The sequence below is a fragment of the Equus quagga genome, chromosome 16 (assembly GCF_021613505.1).
Source record: "Equus quagga isolate Etosha38 chromosome 16, UCLA_HA_Equagga_1.0, whole genome shotgun sequence".
In the NCBI taxonomy this organism is placed as follows: Eukaryota; Metazoa; Chordata; class Mammalia; order Perissodactyla; family Equidae; genus Equus; species Equus quagga.
In genome coordinates this window covers 75,953,891-75,978,814 of record NC_060282.1, presented here as the reverse complement: position 1 = coordinate 75,978,814, position 24,924 = coordinate 75,953,891, and the positions used below count along the sequence as shown (strand labels likewise).

Sequence of the window (24,924 nt, the reverse complement as noted above, 5' to 3'; positions counted from 1 at the left end):
CGAGTTCCTCCCCAGTACTGGAGAAAAACCTCATTGAGCATGCTTTATTGCTGGTAGGCGAGTGGCATCATTCTAAATGATTGATAATTTAAAAACCTTTTTGTGTTTACAAGATAAGCTAGAAGCCTTTTCTGTTTGCAAGTTTCCAGTGTCCACTCATCATTGAGGTATTTTTCTGCACCACTTGCAGAACCAGCACGTGGCTGTGGGAGCCAGCCTCCGAGATGGTGTGTAATGATCCTGGTATTCACTCCCCTGTATAGTACCTCCTGCATGGTACCAGGTTTAGCATATAGCAGAAATGATGATATGTGATGTCACTTCTGAGCTTAGGTTATAAAGACTGGAGAGGCCTGTGTGGGGAGGAACCAAAGCCTCTTGCTCACAGCCACGGGAGAGAGCTTGGAAGCAGCTCCTCCAGCCCCAGTCGAGCCTTCGGAGGCTGCCGCTCTGGCAGATGCCTTACCTTTGACATCACGAGGAACCCTGAGTTAGAATCACCCAGCTAAGCCGCTCTCTGATACGCGCGGCCTTTAGAAACTGTGAGGCAGTGAATGGTCGATGTTTTAAGCTGCTGAATTTGGGGGTGATTTGTTAAATGGCCTTAGGTAACTAGTACATACTGCAGCTTTTATTCTGAAGTTCTGCGTTGTTCTCCTTGGTTCCCAGCATCCTGGAGCCCCTCAGCCGTCACACACGTTCACAAGCACATAGTTCACTTGATTGCTCAATTACTCCTCTGTTAAGCGTGTTTGTTATCTAGATCCTCTCTGCCCCTCCGTTTCTCCCCACTAAGTATGTTGTTGACTGGGTCCCTGGTGCTAAGGTAGTTAATGGTAAGTACATCATTGGAACACTCAGTATAGCACCCAGTTCACGTTAGCTGGCTGGGTGACTGAAAGGGGCTGACTCTTACCCGTTTCTGAGATGCCCCGTGGTGAGCTGTCCTTTACCCAGCAGCCAGAATGAGCCTGATTTAGGCAGTTTCCGAGTGAGGCAGATTCTACTTTCTGTTGTAAAAACTTCTGGTTTTTAGAAAAATGTCTGTTCATATCTTCCTTGCCTTTTTTGATTGGGTTGTTCATTTTTTTGCTGCTGAGTTGTATGAGTTCTTTATATATTTTGGAAATTAACCCCGTGTCAGATGTATGATTTGCAAATGTTTATTCCTAGTCGGTGGGTTGCCTTTTTGTTTTGTTCATGGTTTCCTTTGCCTTGCAGAAGCTCTTTAGTCTGATGAAGTCCTGTTTGTTAATTTTTTCTCATTTCCCTTGCCTCAGTAGACATGGTATTCGAAAAGATGCTGCTAAGACTGATGTCAAAGAGGGTACTGCCTATATTTTCTTCTAGAGTTTTATGGTTTCACGTTTTGCTTTCAAGTCTTCAATCCATTTTGAGTTAATTTTTGTGTATAGTGTAAGGTAATGGTCTACTTTCATTCTTTTGCATGTGGCTGTCCGGTTTGCCCAATACTGTTTATTCAGGAGACTTTCCTTTCTCCCTTGTATGTTATTGGCTCCCTTGTCAAAGATTAGCTGTCCATAGATTTACAGATGGCCAACGGGCACATGAAAAGATGTTCAACATCACTAATTATTAGGAAAATGCAAATCAAAACTACAATGAGATAGTACCTTACACCCATCAGAATGGCTATAATTAATAAGACAAGAAATAATAAATGTTGGAGAGAATGTGGAGAAAAGGGAACCCTCATACACTGCTGGTGGGAATGCAAACTGGTGCAGCCACTATGGAAAACAGTATGGGGATTTCTCAAAAAGTTAAAAGTAGAAATACCATACGATCCAGCTATCCCACTGATGCGGGCTTGGCAAGCCGAGAAGTCGAAAGAAAGATTTCTTGGTCTCTCAAGGTCTGGTAGTAGTCCTGTGCTCCTTTATTCAGAGAATAGCATGGGGAAGGACCCATGGGCAGCGAAGAGCTGCAGTGGGTTGAGGGTTAGGGCTAAACTTATAAGGCATAGGTATGTGAGTTATTTCTTCACAAGACGAAGGAAAGATCATGTAAAAAGGTCATTAAAATGGTATCAGTGCAGGTGGGGTCTGGTTATTGAGTGGTCCTATAACTTTGAATAGGAATCAGGTCTGATCAGGTCAGGACATCATGTGCTTCCCTGAGGATGACATAGATCGGTATGTGGGGCAGGATGCCTTGGGCTTCTCTTCCTGGGGCAGCCTTAATCTCATCACCACTACTGGGTATCTAAAGAACATGAAATCAGTAATTCGAAGAGGTTTATGCATCCCCGTGTTCATCACAGCATTAGTCACAATAGCCAAGATGTGGAAGCAACCCAAGTGCTCATTAGCAGATGAATGGATAAAGAAGATGTGGTGTATCTATATATACAATAGAATACTGCTCAGCCACAAAAAGGACAAAGTGTTGCCATTTGTGACAACATGGATGGACCTTGAGGGTATTGGGCTAAGCGTAATAGACAGAGAAAGATGAACACCATATGATTTCAATATGTGGAAGATAAACTAACACATGGACAAGGAGATTAGTGGTTACCAGAGGGGAAGGGGGTAGGGGGAGGGCAAAAGGGGTAAAGGGGCACATACATACAGTGATGGAGAAACTAGACCATTGGTGGTGAGCGTGATAAAGTCTATATAGAAACTGATATATAATAATGTACACCTGAAATTTAAACAGTTATAACCCAATGTGACCTCAATAAAATAATTTTAAAAAGAACAGGAAATAAGTCAAAGTGGCAATTCCATTGAAAAATTTTAAAAACTATTGGTTTTTATTTTTTTTTCTGCTTTTTCTCCCCAAATCCCCCCAGTACATAGTTGTATATTTTAGTTGTGGGTCCTTCTGGTTGTGGCTTGTGGGACGCCGCCTCAGCATGGCCTGACAAGCAGTGCCATGTCCACGCCCAGGATCCGAACTCGCGAAACTCTGGGTCACTGAAGCAGAGTGCGCAAACTTAACCACTCAGCTACTGGGCTGGCCCCAAACTATTGGTTTTTAGATGGAGGTGCTGAAGGCCTGCCATTGTCTTCCTGCTTCCCTCCCTGTGCTTGTTCTTAAGCAACAGAATAAACTCTATAAAAGGAAGTTAGTTGGAGGAGTGTTTCTGTTTTTGTCTAAAAGTAAGAGAATGTGGCAGAGAAAAATCGTTAGGGCTTGGATCAGCTTACTTAAAGCAATATCTTCCTATTAAGACAAGTATCACCATGGTTTCTGTTCTTTTGGAGCTTGTGTCTGTGTCGTTCTGCCCTCCATGGCTATCGTACTTTGATTTCCAGTTCTCAAAATTTGGAGGCCAGATTTCTCCAGAGCATTATCTTTCTAAATCAAATCCTCTTACGGAGAATCTAAATTTGGAATTGCTCTCTGTTTTGATCAACGTGCTGGTTAAATGTTTAGAACACGAACTAATGAAGATGCTGGGGCCACGCCTGCCTTGGTAGGAATCCACAGAAAGGGATGATAGCTGCGAATTTTAATTGTATCATTGGTCAGTCATGGGTTTCCCTTCCTGTTAGGCTCTTTTCACTGAATTTTGCCAAGAAAAAAAGACTTTAAGGATCAAGTGTCGGCCTTGAACTTGATGTCCCACTTCTATCTTGAATAGATACCTGTTTCTGTTTAGGTTTTAGAAAGGTGTTAGAACGCCAGTTGGTTCTAACCTCACCTGCGGTGGAAGATTCTTTGAAGAATACTTTTCCATATATTTGCAACATCTTTAGGAAACAGACATTCAAACCACTATGTTTGCTTGTTAGTTTTTTTAATACATGAGAGGAATTTAACTCAGGTGATTGTCTACTTTGCGTTAAAAATGCAGCTTGATAATTAAGCCATCATTTCCTTTATTAGGCGCTCTGGCCTGCTATGGAAACTGAGTGTAAACATGCTTTCTCTGCTCTTCCTCACATTCCTGTGAAGCCTCGATAATTGCCTAATTGCCGGAGGAGAGGAGTTTCAGCGCCCTGGTGTTTCCCCCCAGGGAGAGTGGCGGAGTAGGTGAACGGGGTTTGGTAGACTATTTTTCAGAACAGTTGTAAATTTACAGAAATGGAGCAGATAGTGCAGAGTTCCCATCCCCACCCCAAAGTTGCGCCTGTTATTAACATCTTGCGTTAGTGTGGTACATTTGTTACAATTGATGAACCAATATTGATACATTATTATCTAAAGTCCGTAGTTTACATTAGGGTCACTCTTTGTGTTGTACAGTTCAATGGGTTTTGACAAACGCATAATGTCATGTACCCACCATTCCAGTATCATACAGAATAGTGTCACTGCCCTAAAAGCCCCCTGTGCTCCACGTGTGCACCCCTCCCTCCCCCTGAGCCCCTGGCACCCACTGATCTTTTTAGTGTCTCCACAGTTTTGCCTTTTCCAGGATGTGATACAGTTGGAATCAGATAGTATGTAGCCTTTTCAGGCTGAATTCTTTCACTAAGCAATACGCATTTAAGGTTCCTCCATGTCTTTTCATGGCTTAATAGCTCACTTCCTTTTATTGCTAAATAATATTCCATTGTCTGGATGTACTGCAGTTTATCCACTCACTTATTGATGGATATCTGGCTTGCTTACAGTTTTTGGCAATCATGAGGAAAGCCACTATAAACGTTCGAATGCGGGTTTTTGTGTGGATGCAGTTTTCAGCTCATTTGGGTAAACGCCTAGGAGTGCGATTGGAGGGTCAGAAGTAGGTTATCGGCCTGGTGATAGGCTCGTGTTCCTGGCGACTGTCCTCTTGCTGACAGCGGCTGCCCAGCTGTGGCAGCCTCACCAGGCTGCTCTGCCAGAGGCTTCCTGTTCTTCACTGGAAACATTTTCTGAACAAATATGGACACAAAGGTCTTGCTGTGCCCTTGGGAAGGAGTATTCAAAATGTTTAAGAACAAATATTTCTTAATCATGGCTGTTCTGCTCCCATCCCCCACCTGTTGCTCCATCTTGAACTTCTTAGTCGGTCTGATAATTTAATTTAAATGTAATAAGTAGTTTACTTTAAAGTGTGAATGACTTTCTTAACTTGTAATTATATGATCATTTTTTATTGTGGTAAAATATGTAATGCACAATTTGTGATTTAAACATTTTTAAGTGTGCACTTCAGCGGCATTAATTATCTTCACATCATGCAATGATCAACACTGTCTGTTTCCAAAACTTTTTTATCTGGAGATATGATCATTCTAAAAGAGGAATTTTAAAAATCCATCGGGAACTCTATTTGGCAAGATATTTCTATCAGTCAGCTTAGTCAATATTTTCCTGCACCAACGACCCCAAAATCTCAGTGGCTGTCAACAACAGTCTTTGTATCTCCCACTTGTTACATGTGTATTATTTCATTTGGCCAGAACTTAGTCACATGGCCACATCTAACTGCAAGAGAGGCTGGGGAATGTAGTCTGGCTGTGTGCGTAGGAATAAGGAGAAGTCAGCTCGGTGATAAGTTCGCAGTCTTAGCCGTGTTCAGTAAAATTATTAAATCGTTCATCTAGTTCTTTATCTTGATCTTTCAGGGACAACATGACCGTAATTGCATGATCTCATAGCTCATGATACTTTTCAGGAAAGCATTTTTCACTCCATGCACCCTTCCCATTGCATCTTGGGGAATCCTGTCCTTTTACCACTGTGAGAGCTTACTGGAATAAACAAAATTATATGCTGTTTTGATAAATACCTGTTTGATAATGATGTTTTATGAAACTGAGAAAAGTCAGTAAGGAGCCTTAACAATAATAAATACGGTTGTTATTAAGTCAGGTATTTAAAAAATGTCACGTCTTCAGTCATGAGCCAGAAGACAGAGGCTGTCTCGAGGCCTTCCAGCCATTGATTTGATTTCAAGATAATGGGCTCCTCTTGAGTTTACTTGTGGCATTGGTATTCTCCTGTTGTCTTTAAAATGGAAGATATGTGAAATTTGTAATTGAAAATGGCATTTCTTAACCAAAGTAGCAGGTTCAGATAGAAATGCTGTACATTTTGGCATAAGACTATTTCTTAATAAAGTTTAGGAAAAAATGGGCAATGTTGGTGCTGTGTGTTTTTTTAGTGGTCCATCCACTGGTTAACTTACTGTAGTTAAAAAGCGAGCTCAGCTGCCTAAACGTCCGACTTGGTGGTAGAGTATTTTGGGCATGTGTGGTACGCCCCAGCTTGTTGCTGATTGAAGCTCATGGTCGGATATTAATTTTAAATCAGTGCCTGCTGTGCTCAAGCAACTCTCATTCCCTTAAGGAGAAGTGTTTTCACGTGAACCTCTGGTCGCTGAGAATAGCTGTGTAAGCATTGTGGAAGTTTTTCCAAATGAAAATTTGGTGTGCCAGTTCATTTATTGCTTTTCGGGTTCTGACAGTCGATGGCGTTTATGCAGCCCTCCAGAGCTCTCTGTAAACTCAGTCAGCAAATTGGAAACATTTCGCTTGGGCGAAACCTCATCTCCCAATAATCTCTCCATAGAGACTGCTCGGCTCTTAAGTACATCATGAAAACTCTTGGAGGGAATGGCCTGCTGTCATTTCCTTGTTACTGAGCCGTTGTTCCAGATCCTGCTTACATTATTGTAATTCCAGACTCTTAGTAATTGTCCTATTGAAAAGGCCAGGTACGCCCTGTCGTGACAGCCAGTTTTGTTTTCTGTCTGGACTTGCTTTGTGAACTGTCAGGATAGCAGGAAATCAGAAACCAACACCAAAAAAAGCAAAACCCCTTTGGCTACCAAACCTGTCTCTTATTTTCAAGAATAGATATTTAGAAAGAGCTCAGGCCGTGTAGAATGACAGGTATTTAGAGTTTGTTCAAGCTTTCATCCTAAGGCGAACATAGCAGCTCTTATCTAACGAAGCATCGCTAATCACCTGGAGCTTGTCTGCAAGGCAGACTCTCAGGGGCCCCCCAGACCTACTAAGTCAGAATCTGTAGGTCCCCAGGTGCTTTGTGAACATGTTGCAGTTCACAGGTTGGAGATCTTGTGCCTGGGCCTATAATCATGGAAACCACTAATCAGTGTGTGAGGAGGGGCCATAAAACTTTAACCCAGACTCTGTGGATAAAGTGAAAAATCTGCATATTATAGTTGATTATCTAGGTAACGTGGCAAATATAGAGCTGTCTTTGTATATTTTTTGTTGTGCTATGAAACCTCTACAGTCTGACAGCCGTCGTGGCGGGAACACATCCCCAGGGGATAAGAGATGACCTCATTGAAACAGTACAACCTTTCTGTACATTTTGGAATCTAGTCCCTGACTCCCCTGTGATAGAGAATTCTTGAGATTTCTAGCAGGTTCCGGCTCTCTCTGTTAAAGGCTCAACCCGAAAATATGTTTGGAGTTAGATTGAGGGAGAGAATGAAGTCTCTTTCTCATTGTAACTCCTGCTCTTTAATATTTCAAGAAACATTTCTTAAGGGGGGAAAAAAGGCCCCCTTGCCTATTTATTGAGTGTGAACTCAATTTCAATTATTTTGAGAGGGCAGAAAAACACCCCACCTGGAATGTTAGGCACTCATGCCAAGTGAAAATTTCTTTATCACTTAAAGAGTGTTTGCATTTAGGCCTAAATAATTTGAATATGGTCTGCTAGTTTATGCATTTTTGTTTTGGAGAGGGGCCTCCAAAGAAGATAATTTTTTCTTATTAGACCATGCTACCGTAGACTTTTTTCCCCCTTGGGGTGGAAAATAAAGGGAGAAAGTAATGGCATTCCCATAGGAAGTATTTCCTAAAATTCTCACGTAAAGTTTCTAATCTGAGGGTTGACAATTATTTTTTAAAGAAAGCCAAAATGATTCAGTCTAGGAATTGAAGCCCACTCCTGAGCTGGGGACACTGTCTCCGAACTGCCCCCTTTGTCTCATCCATCACACGCACTCCAGACAAACCCCCCTCCTATTTTCACTCACTCCTACCCTCCTCTTCCCTCCACGGCCTCTGCTTCCCTTATCTGTCTTCCACCACTGCTGTCACTAACATTTCTGTGCGAGATCCCCAGGGCACCAGGTCCAGTGGCTGCTGCTGCTTTTTTTTTTTTTAAGATTTTATTTTTTTTCATTTTTCTCCCCACAGCCCCCCCGATGCATAGTTGTATATTCTTCGTTGTGGGTCCTTCTAGTTGTGGCATGTGGGACGCTGCCTCAGCGTGGTCTGATGAGCAGTGCCATATCTGTGCCCAGGATTCGAACCAACGAAACACTGGGCCGCCTGCAGCGGAGCACGCGAACTTAACCACTCGGCCACGGGGTTGGCCCCCAGGGGCTTCTTTTTAAGTCTCTGTAGCATGTGCTCGGGTCCGCTTTCTCTCCTCCCATTATTCCTGTGATACTGATCCCTCAGGGTTTTCTTCTACGGTTTTGCTTCTTGCGAGCACTTGAGGCAGACTGGCCGGATTCGAATCCCAGTTTGCACCTACTGGCTCTGTGCCTGGGGCGGGTTCCTTAACTGCCATGTGCCCTGTTTTCTCATCTGTAAAGTGGGGGTAGGGAAAAAGTGTATAGAAGAATGTCTGGCACATAGCAAGGGTTCCTTAGGGATGAGGCGTAATTATTATCGTCGTCGTCTTCATTGTCATCAAGGGCACCTGCTACCCTTTGAGGCTCTTTTGTCTCTTCCTACTTGCAGGAATGTGCTGCCTTTTCTTCTTTTTCTTGTTTTCATAAAGCCTCTCTTCTCTTTGGGCTTTTCCTTGACAGTCTTGAGATTTCCCACATTGATCTCTTTGGCTCTAACCGTTTTCTGAGCCCCAGAGTTTAATTTCTAACTGCTGGCTGGCCTTTTATGTTCGGACATTTCCTGTGCTCTATCAACCAAATCTGCCAAAATGGGCTACGTTCTCTCTCCCTCCTTCCATCGCTCCTCTGTTATCGCCATCTTAATTAATGCTGTCACCAACTTTGACAACGCCTGCTGGGGAATCACAGTTAGGGTTTGCTCTTTTTGTCCCCTGCACCCCAATCATGCATTCGGGCTCCAGAATCTGTTAATGATCCCCCTCCTCCACCATGGTGTTTCGCAATATGTCTTTGCCTTCTCTGTTCCCACTGTTCCCGGAGCACACTGTTTGTCTTAGTCCACTCAGGCTGCTGTAACAGGATACCACAGACTTTTCTCACCGTTGTAGAGGCTGAAGTCCAAGATCACGGTGCCGGCAGGGTTGGTTTCTGGTGAGGCCTCTCCCCTGGGCTTGCAGATGGCTGCCTTCCTGCTGTGTCCTCACACGGCCTTTCCTCTGTGGCTGTGCATCCCTGGTGTCTCGTCCTCTTCTTATAAAGACCGCACTCCTGGTGGATTAGGGCCCCACCCTGTGACCTTATTCAACCTCAGTTGCCTCCTTAAAGGCCCTGTATCCAAAACACAATCACACTGGGCACGAGGCCTTCAACATAGGAATTTCGGGAGGGGACACAATTCGGTCTGTAACACCCCTGGTGCTGCTGATAATTGCACTGATTTCTCATCTCCCCTCTGGAATCCAACTTTATGCGGAGGTGGGAGTGATCTTTCTGAAGCATGGCTCTGACCGTCTCCCTGCCATTACTGATAACTTGACATGGCTCCCCATTGCTTAGACGCCGTGTGAAGACGGTTACTGCCATGAGGCTTTGGGCTCCGTCCTTTGTTTCTCAGTTGCTTACATTTACTCATCTGGAAATTGAAGATAACGTTACTAAACTGGTGTTGCTGTAAGGATGAAATAAACGCTAATGAATAATTGTTGTTTTGTTGTTATAAAAAGCATCTTCGCACTCCCCAGCCTGCCATTCAAGGTCCTCATCACTTTGTGTCTCTGGGTGTGGTCCAGCACCAGCAGCCTCCCATCACCTGGAGCCTGTTAGCTGCTCAGACTTTGCATTATAATTAGTCCTCAGGTGATTTATATGTGACATCCTGGCTCCTCACCTGTTCTTAACTGCGGTCCAGCTTTCTCCTGCTGCAGAAAGGACACAGGCCTTGGGGGCAGACACCTGGTTTCACATTCCAGCTCCTTCACCTCCTGGCTTTATGTTGGTGTGGATGTTTACAGAAACCATCTTTGCTTTATTTCCCATCTGAAGAATGCGGACAGTCGTAGCGTTGATCTCACAGAGGTTTTGAGGCTTCCTCGAGAAAGTATGTAAATAACGGAGATTTTAAATTTCCTGTTTAAAACTAAGGACTTTTGTGTGTGCTTGGTTCATGGTACTTTTTGTGTTTTTGAGTCAAGGTTTACTTAGGTGGCACTAGGGGGAAACGAAGGTGGCGCTCATTAGCCCCTCAGCTCCCTACTCTCTCTTATTCTGACTGTGGTACAAGGTCCTCCTGGCCTTCTTCGGGAAGATGTGACCAGCAAAGGATGCGAAAGTGAGACTGCCTTTACTGTGGAGGGTCCGTCAGCTCTTCCTTCAGAGGAAGGTGGAGGGAATCCTTTCTGCTCTCAGGAACCAGGGTGGGCCTGAGTATCTAATCTGTGAGTGTCACTCAGGCCCATTGCCCCACTTCCCCCCGTATTGCTGTGAGAGGGGGTCTGGTCCCTTCTGCTCCAACTCCCTCAAGGCTGCTTAATCTGATGCAGAGAGTTCCTTCAGTTGTTTTTAGAAAACCTTTTGCAAATTGACAGATAGGTTGCAAGAATAAGAATAGCACACCACCACCTGTATGTTCTCACAGATCGTTCACCCGCCGTTAGCATGGTAGCCCATCTGCTTTATCATTCTCACACACGCATCGTATTTTGTTTTCTCAACTGTTTGAGAGGAAGTTGTGTACATCATAGCCCTTTCCCCTTAAATAAGTTTGTATTTCCTAAGGAGGATATTCTCTTACATAACCACAGTACAGTTTTCAACTTTACTCAATTTGGTATTGATATAATACTTTGATCTAATCTGCCATTGTGTTCCATTTTTTTTAACTGACCCAGTAATGTCCTTTACAGAATTCCTTTTCCCTGCAGCTCAGGACACAGGCTTGGATCAGGTATGGTCTTTAGTCGTCTTATCTTTTTAGTCGCTTTTAATATGGGTCATTTTCACAGCTTTTCTTGACATTGACATATTTGAAGAATGCAGGCTTCTCCCCTTTTAAAAAAATAGAACCTTTATCATTTTGCATTTGTCTGTTTCCTCATGCTAAGATTCAGGTCCTGAGTTCTTAGCTGAAGACTACATGGGTACCAGGGTGTCACATTTGAAGGCACGTGTCCTCCTGCTTTGTGCTGGGTGGTGGCAACTATGATCATCCAGGAAAGGTGGTGTTCAGTTTCTCCACTGTGTTGTTACTGTGTTTTCCCTTCCAAACCTCATTAATCTGTGGGGAGCCCATGGATAGATCCTGCTTCTTATTAAAATGTCTCCCTAGATTTAGCAACCCTTATGATTCTTGCCTGAATCTTTACGGTGATGGTCACCATGGCATTCTTCTGTAAGCGTCTTCCTTCTTACTTTTTATTTACATATCTATTTATTATTTGAAGAAGGACATGACCACCCATTTCTGAAAAAATTGGCCATGAAAACTCTATGAATAGCAGCGGAGCATTGTCTGATAGAGCAACAGAAGGTGAGAGGATGCCGCAAAAAGACCAGGCACCATTCCTCTCTGCTGTCCACAGGGGGCTAGGAGTCAGAATCTACTTGATGGCACTAACAGAAAAATGTCTTATTTATATGGTGTATTAGTATGGCTTCTCTGGAGAAACAGACCAATAGGATATGTATATCTCTATCTCTATCTCTGAATAAGAGATTTATTATAGGGGTTGGCTCACGTGTTTATGGAGGCTGAGGAGTCCCAAGATCTGCGGTCGTAAGCTGGAGACCCGGACGGCTGATGGTGAAAGTTCCAGTCTGAGTCCAAGTCCAAAGGCAGAAGACCAATATCGCAGCTCAAAAACAGGCAGAGAGAGAGAATTCCCCCTTCTCAGCAATTTCTTCTACTTAGGCCTTCAACAGATCAGTTGAGGCCCACCCACTTTGGGGAGGGCAGTCTACTGTACTCAGTCTGGCGATTCGGATGCGAATCCCATCCACAAACACCCTCACAGACACAACTAGACTAGTGTTTAACCAAATATCTGGGCCTTTGGTGGCCCAGTCAAATTGAAACATCAAATTAATCATCACATGTGGACTCCTAGATTCCTGTTTTGAGTGATTTATGATCCACTGCTGTCCTTAATTATGTTGGTGGCCAAATTGTCCTATATTTGGGCTGATTCATTCCACACTGATTAGAACGCCTTCCAGCTGGCTGCTGTGTCGCTGTGACATGTCCACAGTGTCTGACGTCAGTGGCCCGCCTCTCCTGTTGGGGAGTCACCTTGGCGGTGTGCTCCTCACGGCCTCCGCAAGTAAATTTTTGTATGTGTCGTATAGCTTTTACATCAGACTCTTTCTTAAACATCTTTCAGAATTAGAACCTACCCAGACATATTAGAGTGATGAGTTAATAAGCAGGTGGAAACTTAATATTCTTTATAGCTATTCCTACTTACTCCGTTTCCATTTGGAGCAACGTGAGTCATCTAATGGGTTTTTGCTCTGTGGTATGCTTTTACTGGCTGGACTGGTGACTTCTGAGCTGCCCATGGGCTCCCTCTGCTGGCATTGTGTGCAGACGTACTTTCCTGCTGTATGACGTGTATTTCTCCTTCTGCCCATTTTCTTCCTTTTGGTTGGTTGGTCTCTCCAAGTATTACACAATTATGGATGGTACAATGCAGACAGTTTTGGAACCTGCTCTGTTTACTGAATGTATCAAGAATATCTTTCCCTGTGAAATATATACATTTCTACATGTTAATGTTTGCATAATTTTCTGTTCTGTGAATGTTGTATTTAGCATTTCACCCACTTTTAGTAGGCATTTGTATTGTTTATTTTTTCCGTTGTAGATAGCAGTAGAAGGAACATCCCTTGTAAGTATACCATTTGTATGTGACTAATTAAGTTGAACTTGATAAATGGATAGGAATTTGACGGGTAAAAAGGTAAGGGAGAGAGGGGCTGGCCCATTGGTGGAGTGGTTAAGTCTGCCCACCCCACTTCACCGGCCCAGGGTTCGCAGGGTCGGATCACAGGCGTGGACCTAGCACCGCTCATCAAGCTGTGCTGTGGCAGGTGTCCCACATAAAATAGAGGAAGATTGGCACGGATGTTCGCTCAGGGCCAGTCTTCCTCTTAAAAAAAAAAAAAAGAAAGAGACTCTATTTCTAGAAAATGATATAAGCCAATTTTAAGGTGCGTTCAAGAAACAGGAAAATCAAGTTTGGCTGAAACTGGTGGGGTAGTAGTGGGAAATGGTTGGAAAGTAGGCATTGTGGGACTCTTTCTATTGAAATGATAGGATCCAACTCTAACCATAAGTGAAGCAGAATAGAAATTTATTTGGTTGGTGACCGGGAAGCCCAGATAGCTGGATGGAGGGGGTCAGGGGCTGCTGTCCCCCCCTTAGCTGTCTCCGTTTCTCCTTCTCTCCCTCCCTGGTCTCAGCACTGGTTCTCGCTCCTGTTGGCCCCTCCAGACGGGCCCCCGAAGGCTCAGGTTGCAGAGAGCCTCGCTTCTTCCGTTACTCATCAGGTAAACGTCAGGGAAGGCCTGTGGTTGGTGCTGTTTGCTCAGAGGTCTACCCTTAGGCCAGGCCCTGTGAACAAGGGGATGGGGCACAAGCCCACGCCTGAAGCCAGGGAACAGGTGGGATTGTGGTAGGCTCTCCCCCTGGAACCCCATGGAGCAGGTGAACTGGAATTCCTCAAGGAAAAGTGGGTGCTACATAGACAGCAGCAGACACCTGCCACACCGCCATTGGGCCGGTCTCTACCAGAACATTCCACGTAGGTCCAAGTGTGTGGTCAGTGAAAACAGAGAAGAGGGAAAGAGTGAGAGGCAGATTGTGCCGTTGGATGAACAGCTGTCGGTGGTGCCTGTTTATAGAGCAGGAATACGTGGAAGTAATTCCTCTGAGGTCAGGCTAGGAGACTCAGGATGGCGAGTTTAGAGAGAGGAATAGCATGAGGAACACTGGTGAGCTCAGTCTTGTGCATGTTGATTTTGAAGTACTTTTGGAACACCCATGTGGAAATGTCCAGCAGGACAGAACCAAATCCTGCCTAGTTTTCCTTCCTTGGGCCGAAAGCCTGCAGCAGGAAATAAAAAGAGCTGCCACTGATCCACAGGCTTTCCTCCTTCTTGCCTGGACTGTAGCAGTAGACTCTTTCGGAGTCCCCTCTCTTTTAGCCTCTTTCTACCTACAGTGCCTCCTACTCATCTTTATAAAACTTCTCCTGTCTCTACTTGGCTCAAACACCTTCAGTGGTTTTTTTTTTTGCATGTTATATTAAGTATAAAAATGTCATTCAAGGTCTTTAGTGGTCTGTCCTCAAGTTACATTTCCATTTTTTATATCTTACAACTCCCTTCTACTTGGCACATGAATCTTGAGCCAGCTGAATTTTTGCCATTCCAGTAACATACCCCATGCTCTTCCCGCCTCTGGCCTTCTGCTCTCACTTTTCTTACCTGCTACAGCGTCTTGACTAGGATCTGACTGGAGAACTACACCTGGTTCGAAGAGGCAGGATGTTACACAACAGTCCTAAGATTGTACCCAAGCAGGTAGAGTAGAAATTTCAGACATCACTTGCATCTTAAGTCCTCATCTTCATAAAGAAGGCATGTGCTGTCTCCATGAGCCATTACTTGCTTTCTCCACTCCACGTTGAGTAGAGCTGACACTTCAGGGTGGGTATCTCAATAGAGAACGCAGTGCCTGCCCTGAGGGAGGGGAGGACGTAGAGACACAGAGGGCCTGGTAGGGGCCCCTCGCCGTCTGCATGCTGCTGCTGGAAGCGAGAGCCGGGAGAAGAGAGGGGACAGAATCTGGGAGGGCTTCTGAGAAGAGGTGGCGTTTCTGCCTGAGTCTTGAAGGATCAGTGATTTCAGCAAGCGGGGAAGAGGGCAGCATTTCAGGCAGAGGGTGTAGCCTGGATGTCAACACCAAGGGTCAAGGACATGGGGGTTTTGGGGATAGTGAGAAGCGTGGAGGTGGCTGTGGCTTCATTGCATGTGTGTCAGTATTGCCTATCTTCTGTCCTAGTTGGTTCAGGCTCCTGTAATAAGTTGCTGTAGACTGGGTGGCGTTATAACAACAGACATTATTTCTCAGGGTTCTGGAGGCTGGCAAGGCAAGATCAAGGGGCCGACAGATCGACTCCTGGTGACAGCCCTTTTCCTGGTTGGCACATGGCGTCTTGTGTTCTTGCAGGGTGGCGAGAGGACTCCAGCTATTTCTCTTCCTCTTCTTACAAGGACACTAATCCCATTATGGGGCCCCACACTCACGGCCTCATCTGAACCCAGTGACCTCCCAGTGGCCCCACCTCCTAATGCCACCACCCTGGGGGTTAGGTCTTCAACGAGATTTTTTAAACGTTCAGTCCGTAAGAGCTTCTAATGCTTGTGGCTCGAGGAGTGAGAATGCATATGGAGAAATGTTTTTCCTACTAGTTATTTACTGACCAAATGCAGAGAGCCAGGGACCCATTAAGCACACTCTGGTCCAGGGACGTAACTATGTTGCCAGTCCCATCAAGATAAGAGAGACTGTGGATTTCAAGAAACCAGACAATTCATTCTTTCAAATAATAATAAAGAAGCCTTTATTCTATTTTGTTTGTTTGTTTGCTTTTTTATAAGGAAGATTGGCCCTGAGCTAACATCTGTTGCCAATCTTCCTCTTTTTGCTTGAGCAAGATTGTCGCTGAGCTGACATCTGTGCCAACCTTCCTCTGTTTTGTGTGGGATGCCTTCAGAGCGTGGCTTGACGAGTGGTCTGTAGGTCTGCACCCAGGATCTAAACCCATGACCCCAGGCTGCCGAAGCAGAGCATGACCTTAACCACTGTGCCACTGGGCCCACCCCTGATCTATTTCTAAATAGAGAATGAACAGCATTTATAGTGGTCCACATTTTGGTATCTTTTAGAAGAATGCAGATTGAATTTTTTTATTGAAAATAAACTTTTTAAAAACTTAAGATAAAGACTTGCCAGACTAGAGTACAACGTGAGACTAATAGAAAATAATGGAAAACGAATCGTAAGTTGAGATGAATACAGATTATCTTAGTGCATATATATTTTATACACTAGATACACAGATTTTTTTTAATGCTTAAAATATTTTAGGTTTCATATTTGCTTCCAGTCCAGGGAGAGTATATTGAGTTCCCTTTTTATCAGGTAGATTTGAGAAGGTAGAACACGGCCTTTTTTTTGTTAAGCAGTGACAGACGGTTACCCACCTAAGAGAGGGGTCGCTTTGATTTTTAGCTCCTTGATCTTAGATGAGCCACGCGTGTGAAAGCAGTGGACCTGAGAAGGCTGTCACTGGCGCAAAGGGCAGAGCTGGTGTAGGAAGGGGCTCTTTAGGGATTGATGGCAAAGGAGATGAATCTGGGGACTTGGCAGTGTCGTTTCACAAGCTGCCCGGGGCTCCGTCACCCTGCAGGCACGCTCTAAGAAGGAAACACGTTCTCCCTGTCTGTTTGCACAGCGGTTTATGGCAGCACCTGCAGAGGCATGGCCTTAAGCAAAGAAGGTGCCAGAATACCTGGGCGGTTTATCTTCAGAGCTGATTCCTCTCCTTGCAGTCCATGTAACGAAAACACCATCTTCCAGAAAGGGAGAGGAAAGGGCAAGAAAAGAAAGGAAATAAAGAAAGAAAAAGTCAGACTGAAATTTTTGTTACACGCCGCCAGACACTACTTTAGATAAAGTAATAATGGAAATAGAGCTTTATTTCTGTACCAAGCTGTACTTGGAAAGCTGATCGGAAGCGGGAAGGTTGGCTTTCAGAGTCTGCTGTAATCCAGGGTGGAAAAAAGAGCCACCCAGATGGCCTTTGCTGGAGATTACCGACTGATAATCCTTCCTTGTCCCAGAAGATTAAGTCGGCCCTGGTGTAGTTGTGGTCAGCTGACCAGTTTAAAAAATAATCAATTGTAGTTTCTTGTATTTCTGCCAGTGTCTGACGTTCGCCTGAACTGTTTGTACATCTGGGCGATTTTGCAGAACCTGGCCCTCCTTTGTTGACCGAAGAAAGCTCCGCTCCCAGGCCCAGGTCGGTCCTTGTTGACCGAAATTAACAGCAGGTGGTGAACAGGGCGCTCCCCGAGGTTGCCCGGGATAAGTCATTGATTAAACAAGCCTGCTTGGCGGAGGGCGTGAGCGCTCCCGGGGGGAAACGCTGCACCTGGGCCGGGAAGCCAGCTCTCCAAACCCTGGGCCTGATGTCTTCAGCGACGTTGCCCGGGACCATGGCCAGAGCGGCGGCGCTCAACTGAAGACTAGCAGGCGGTTATAAAACCATGCGTTCTCTGTTTGCCTTGAACGGACTGTAGAGAGATGGATTTTTATGAGGACTACCAGTCCCCGTTTGATTTTGATACAGGAGTGAACAAAAGCTATCTCTACTTGTCTCCTAGTGGAAATGCGTCTCCACCTGGATCACCCACTCTTCAGAAATTTGGTAACTACTAACTTCCTAAAGTTAAGTTTGCTGTAATAAAATGTGGGCACAACTCGGGGTTTCCTTGGCTTTAAAATTATGAGTGTAAAGATGTATGGGGATGTTGCTGTCTTGAAACTAGTTAAAGCTGTTAGAGATTCCAAGCAGAGAGAGAAATGGCTCATTAAGTATTTGGAGTATATATAAAATGGGAACTTAGGTTTTTTCTTGTTTTTTTGAGGAAGATTAGCTGTGAGCTAACATCTGCTGCCAAGCCTCCTCTTTTTGCTGAGGAAGGCTGGCCCTGAGCTAACATCTGTGCCCATCTTCCTTTACTTTATATGTGGGACGCCTACCACGGCATGGCTTGCCAGGCAGTGCCATGTCTGCACCTGGGACCCGACCCAGCGAACCCCAGGCCGCTGAAGCGGAACATGCGCACTTAACCGCTGCGCCACCGGGCTGGCCCCGGAACTTAGATTTTGAAGGTAGTACTGTTTATATGAGCATTAGAGCTCTTCTGGTCGCTTTGAGTTCGTTGAGCAGATAACAAAAAAGGGGGCCTCTGATGGCCTTTGCTCTGGCTGCCTCTGTAAGATATGAAGACCCTCCTCATTTTGTCTTTGCTGAAATGAGGCTTAAGCATCTGAGCACTGGCTCCGTTCACGGTCCTGCTAATGGAGGTCCTGGATTTTGTTCTAGAATGTTGAGAGCAACGGCTAGGCAAGAGAATACAGAAATGCCTAGGCACGAGATTTTTAAAAAAGATAAACCTCAGAGTTGCTGTGCCTTTGGAGCAGTCATTCTGTCATGCGTGCCAGTGCGAGGCTGTTCTGAGGGAACACTGGGAAGGGTCTGGGTTACCCGCATGGAGCCGGAGGCTGCCGCAGCCGTCACCCACGCCCGTTTCCTCTTCGAACAGCTAACGCTGGGAGACGGTTAAGTGACCTCCTCTGTAACTTGCTAGAGAAGGAAGCAGGTTTTCCTAGAAGTTCATTTTTTCCTTATTAATGAAGAATGGGTCCCATTGTGCTCTTTTTAAGCTTAAAAAGTGGGTAATGTAGGAAAACATGGTAAAGGATACGGCATGAAGCCTGGTCATAAGTATTTTAGGTTGTATGCTTGTGACAATAGAAAGCGTGGTCAAGCAACATCCCTCCAACCATTGGTTGCAATCGTAACCTCCTTTGGGGGGTGTAGTTTGGATTTCCAGGAAGGGAGAAATGGTGAAAATCACAGGTTAGAGTTGGTCTCGAGAAGCTGGGGACTGGTGGGCCGCAGCTGGATGTCTGTCAGCAGGGGGCTGGGATCGCCAGGAAGCCCTCTCCTTTGCTGTCCTTCCCCTGTTTGTGGCCCACCGTGGACCCCTGTAATAAAGTGGACCCTCCCCTAAAAGGATGAGATACTCCACCCTAACTTCTAAATCCTGCGTAAAGGAAACGCTTCAAGAGCAGCACACAGCAGGGAAGTTTGAGCTGGATGACCTGGCAAAGCTTAAGTGACAAGGGGCCATGGCAGCTGGGCAGCAGGTGACTTCAGCGTGCAAGGGTTCGAGGTTCCCAGAGGATTTGCACGCTTGTTTTAGTTCTCCTGCATGCTTCTCACATCTCTGTTTCACTTCCTTTCAGTCTTCCCTGTTGGACTAGTTGCTGTCTTTGGATGTTTCTGGTAAAACAGAAGCAGTTGGTAGCCTTGGGTATGTCTCTCGGCAAATTTCCAACGATTATCTTCCCAATTCCTAGTAGCAATCTGTAGGGGTCTGGGCTCATGGGATTAAAAGCAAAATTATAAAAGAGCAAGTGAACAACAGTAAAACTCACGTACCCACTAGCGCTCAGGTTTAGCAGTTTGCTTTCACTGGAAAAGAGGGCGGGAGAGCATGAAAACAAACAGAAACCGCCATAGGGAGTCACCTAGTAAGAACACGGGGATTCTAAAACAACAAAGTGAAAGTGGGGATCCGGAACAGCAATCCCTCTCTCTGTGCCCCCAACCTCTCAGGGCGCAAGAAACCTGCAGGTCTGTTTGAATGTCAAGCATGAGATGCAGGTGGAATGAATACTGTGTCTTTAGTGTGTTTGCACTCTTTGCGTTTCTGTGTTGGAGCTCTCAGGACGGATACCTTATAAATCCACTTAAAAGTTCATACAGCTTTTGGTCCCTACGCATTTTCTTAATCAGCAGAAAAGCAGTGCTCCAAAAGGGCTGATGTTAGAAGGAATCCTGCTCAGAAAGGTTGGGAACACTGATCTGAAAAACCTGTTCTTTGATATTTACCCAAAATGCCATCAAGGTGCAAATTAGAAAGTGATGAGACTTAATCTGTGGGCAGAATGTTCCTAAGAAGCACTCTGAGTGGAGAATAAGATGAGGGCCAGTGGCTGGAACAAAGAGAAGTCTCTTATCGGGGATTTTTAAACTTTTGGTACAGCCAGCCCACATGCAGAAACGCCTTAGACTCCCTGACTCACAGCCCTCATAAATACAATACCAGTAACTGAGGCAGGATTCTTTACTGTGTGTGATGCGCTCTGGTATCTTAAACGACTCTGTTCTTTTTAAAATGCTCGTTTGGTACTACCAAATGGATTTCACAGCCCATAGTCTGAAAAGCTCTGATTTGTAATCAGTTTCCGAATCTGGAACGTAAGCTCCATTAGGGATGTTAGTCTTCTGGGTCACAGTTCTTACCCAGCGCCCGGAATAGTGCTGAACATCTGTGGCTCAGCAAATACGGATGGATGGATCGATGGACTGATGGATGAACGAATGAATGAAATGAAACTGGCAAGGACTCGTTCCCACTCCCGTTCCTTTTACAGATGTGCACGTTGAGGCCCAGAGAGGTGTTGTGAAGTCCCCTCATCACAAAGCTGGGTTAGCCTAGGTTGGCACTCTCTCGGTGCCCCAGCCAGTGAGTGGTTTGGTTGTGTGTTTTGTGGTATCAGATATTATAGAACAAGTTAATCATTCAAGGCATAACCTTTCCTTTTGTCATGGATTTTGCCATGGGTGTAGTTTGTTGATTCTTTCTGTGTTGCTTGGCGCTGTACATTTCCTTCCATCCTCGCAGCCGCCGGGCAGCACAGTAAGCTCACAGCTAGTGTTCTCTGTTGCATTTTCTCTTCCATTCTCTGAACACCTACAAGGACAATTTCCCAAATGTTATTTATGTAGAATCTCTCTTCCTCTTGAGAATTTTCTAACGTACAGGAAGATGCCACCCTGGTTTATAAAAAAAAAAAAAAGAAAAAACTTTTGTTTTTTTCTAGTGTGTTCAGGAAGTAGGAGCTGGAGTCGTTTAAAAATCTGACATTTTAGTGTTATGCTGTCATGTTTGAAAGTCGAAAAGCACTGAGAAAAATCAGACTGAAAGTCCTTAGCTCAGAGTCCTCCTTTTCATTCTGTTTTATGACTCTCTTTGATTTCTCCTCTGTCTTTCTCACTCACTTCTTAGGGAAGTGGTTATCGCTTCTCGAAAGTTTCTCATAACTGTAAGTCTAGCCAAATATGTGGTTAACAAAATAAAAATCAGGGCAGAATTGGAGAGATGGAGGAGCTCGTTCTTCCTACAGAGGAAATACGAGGCTGGAAGTGACTTCCTCTCTGGGGATCCCCAAATTTCCCCGTGGCTGACCTTTGGTCTCTCTTTGGTGGAGCGTGTGCCCCAGTTACTAGTTTTACACTCAGTTGAGATTAGGGGACGGGTGGCTCTGAAGTCATCAACTGAAGATTATTTCCGTCTTTTTTTTTCTTTTGAAAGATGAAAGAGATTTAAGGATCAGTTAGGACTGTCTGGGGGAGGCATTTGGAAATACTGGTGTGTTCTGCTTTGCGATCTTTTCTTCCACCTCCACTCTTTCTGTGAAGTGAAATTGTGGGAGGCTGACCTGCTTTCTTGGGCAGGAAGTTGACCCCGTTCGGGGCCCTGCTTTCAGACTTGCATTTCAGGAGGGGGAGCGCGCTCGGTGGCCGATCTGGGTCACAAGCTCTCCCTGCCCTTTTTGGATGGGGCTTAGGGCTGTCTGCTCCCCTCTTCTGCCTGCTTCCTTTTCTCTCTCATGATCCTGACACTGTCTTTTTAATCTCCTGGGTTCCTGGGTCTTTCCCCAAATGGAGTGGGTGAAGTTTCCTCCCCTTTCTTGTTCTTGCTGCCTCAACTATGATAACTCAGCTAAGGTTTTTCTCTCCTAAGGTTTTACTGTTCTCACCATGGGCGAATATGGGAAAATTACAGCCTTAAGGAATACAGTTTTCAAGGCTCTCACTACTGGATCCCTTTCTTCTGAAGATAATCCGTGTCCAATAGCAGGTGTCAGTTGCTGTCTGCCTTCGGTCAGTGATTTTCAACCTGGGGCAGTTTTGTTCCCCTGTGGGCGTTTGGCTGTGTCCGGAGAAGGTTTTGAGATGACTTTGGTTGCTGCCACTGGGTTTGGGGAGGGGCTGCTATGACAGTGATTGGTGAGGTGTCTGGCATGCCACATGGGACGATGCACAGGACAGCTCCCACCACAAAGAATTACGTGGCCCAGGATGTCCATCCTGCTGTGGTCGAGAAGCCCTGTCTTCAGTGGATCCTTTGTTTTTAGCGTCTCTTAAGGAGAACCACCTTGATGTGGGGACCTCCAAATATTCGTCCCGCGTCTTCAGGGATTTTGTTCTATCTGAAAACAAAGAACAAGGCACAGAGAGTGGGAGCCCCAAGCATAGACTTATAAGGGGAGAAATATCTTATGATCTTTTTGCATATGACACTAAAGATATTTTGAACTATATGTTATATCTTTAGGTTAAAACAAGGGGAAGGCATATGTCCTCACGTTTGTGCTTGAATAAAACAATGCTAGAGACTGAAGTTTCTCATTCCTACTCTGGTCTTATAGCTGTTGTTGCCTCTTTGAAGGCTGCGTGAGAGAGGTGTATGCAGTGTTATTCTCCAGAGAAGCTTGTAGGGCTCAATCATACTCTAACGCATTCTCTCTTGGGTAGACCGTACTCTCATTCAGACTTAATAGCAGGTATCTTCGACCCCTGATCTGGCAACTTCTTCCCTCCTAACTGAATTTTCTTGGGGGCGGCTGACCCTGTGTTCTTCCTGCTGTGATATCGTTAATGCCCCACCTATGCAACCCTGGTGCGTTTGGCTGTGTACACACTTTCTCTGTAACATGAAGGTGGGGACCTGCTCCAAATGGCAACAATCTTCGGGTAGATTGTGTGTGAGACCGAAGTTGTATTTCTTTAGGAAAGTGATATTTTGTGTCTGTTTTAAATAGAAAAACCTTTGTAGGTGAAAGCAGTGAAGTAAGAATGAAATATATAAAATAAAAAGCTCGGGATACAAGGTTGACAATGAAGGGAGACTGGGTTCCAGTCTTTTCCCTCCAACTCAGCGTGCCTCCCTAGAATTCCTTTATTCAGAGGGCATTGCTGAGCATCTGCTGTGTGCCAGACTCGGTGTACCAGATGCGTCCTGGGCTGAGGATACACGATGGAGCACAGTGCTGAGGTCCCGTGTTGCCCAGCCCAGCGGGCTGTGCTCTCAGTACAGCAGACGTTACCCTTAGGGGGTTACGCCTGGAGTGGGGCCTGAGTCACGGGGTCTGGGAAAATCCTTCAAGAGCAGGAGGCACTTGAAACTGACTTACTGAAATGAGTGGGACTTGGAAATAAATAAGGACGGTGTTTTAAGGAGAGAAAATAAGACGTGCAAAGACATGAAGTGAGTGTGATTTGGAAAGAGATGGTGGAGGTGGTTGTATAACCTTGTGAATGTAAGTAATGTCGCTAAATGGTATGCTTAAAAATGGTTACGATGGCTAATAGTATGTTCTGTGTTTTACCGTAATGAAACTTAATGGAGGGGGGCTGGCCTTGTGGCGTAGTGGTTGGGTTTGTGTGCTCTCTGCTTTGGTGGCCTGAGGTTCGTGGGTTTGCAGACCTATGCACCTCTTATCAAGCCATGCTGTGGTGGCATCTCACATACGAAATAGAGGAAGATTGCCACAGATGTAGCTCAGGGCCAGTCTTCCTCACCAAAAAAAAAAAAGGCAAAAAAAGTGTGGGCGGTTGTTTATTTTACTTTTTGAGTTAATACATTTCTTTAAAAAAAAAAAAAAAAGGCGTGTCTCCCTGGGGGAACTGCCAACTGCAGGTTGGAAGATGAAGTGAGAGGGCTGGGTGGGTGAGGGCTGATGGAGTCCATGGGTTCCAGATTGTCAAGGGCGATGAATGTTTCCAGGAGGTGGGAAGCCATAGAAGAATGCAAGGCCAGGGAGCCCCGGGGTCAGCCATACCTTAGAAGCTCACTCCGGTGGCAGAGTGCTAAGTGGGTTGTAGGGGACAGAACCCATCACGGGTCTTTGAGGACAAGAATCTAAGCAAGAGCTGGTGAGATCCTGAACTAAGGCAGGAGGGTGGGGTTGGAGGTAAGATATCAGTGACGTAGGTGCCTCAGAGAGTGGGATGGAGCTGTAGCTCAGAGAGGTAAGGAAAGAAAACCCAGGGAGGGCGGGTGGGAGGTGTCAGAAGAGCAGAGATTTCAGACTGAAGCTCAGTGTCGGTGGCCTTTAAGATCTCGGATAACGGGTGGCCCAGTGGTGCAGCGGTTAAGTGCACACGTTCCCCTTTGGCGGCCCGAGGTTCGCCAGTTCGGATCCTGGGTGTGGACTTGACACCGCTTGGCACACCATGCTGTGGTAGGCGTCCCACATATAAAGTAGAGGAAGATGGGCACGGATGTTAGCTCAGGGCCAGTCTTCCTCAGCAACAACAACAACAAAAAAGATCTCGGATGAGGCTGTGACCTGAACTGTCCTTAGTTGGGGGTGGGGGGGAGCAGATGCCGGATTTCAGGGGTTGGAGAGTGATGGGAAGCGAGGAGGTGAGACCTGTGAGCCAAGCTCCACGGAAGAACAGGAGAGAGGCAGGAATGCATGAGCTGCAGGACCCAGGAAAGCGGGGAAAACCACAGATCCTTATCCAGCACCTAATATGTGCCTGCTCTTTACTCTCCTTTAAAATAATCTTATAAAAACCCAGAGAGCTAGGTGGTATGCCTTTTTATTTCTTATGCATTTTTTTAGTTTACAGGTAATGGGTTTGGGGTATTAATGTTTGATCTTTGAGGACAAACATTTGATCAGAGGTCACCCAGCTAGTAAATGGCTGAGTCTGTTTTTATTCCCCATTCTATCTGTCGCAGTTTCCTAGGCTGCTCTAACAAAGCGCCACAAACCGGTGGCTTAAAAGAAGTTTCTTCTCTCTCGTTCTGGAGGCTAGAAGTCCCAAACCAAGGTGTCCCCAGGTGTCCTGACCCTACAGGAAATGCTTCCTCGCTGCCTCCTGGCCTCTGGAGATTGCTGGCAGTCCTTGGCGTTCCTTGGTTTGCCGCCACATCCCTCCCACCTCCCCAACACACGATGTTCT

The 24,924-nt window shown here is 45.4% G+C and overlaps 1 protein-coding gene across 3 annotated transcripts in view; it reads left to right on the top strand.

Moving 5' to 3' along the window:
* Positions 1-24,924, top strand: part of TPD52 (tumor protein D52) — a 207,529-nt gene that overhangs the window by 47,473 nt on the left and 135,132 nt on the right. The window contains exon 1 of one of the 3 annotated variants that reach the window (XM_046641875.1): positions 17,173-17,517. The exons of 1 other annotated variant lie outside the window; for it this stretch is intronic. In XM_046641875.1, coding sequence (XP_046497831.1) covers positions 17,394-17,517 — 124 coding nt within the window. In that variant the 5' untranslated portion in view covers positions 17,173-17,393. Of the gene's footprint in view, positions 1-17,172; positions 17,518-24,924 lie in introns of those variants that run through there. One more of the 3 variants, XM_046641873.1, reaches the window with a different exon arrangement.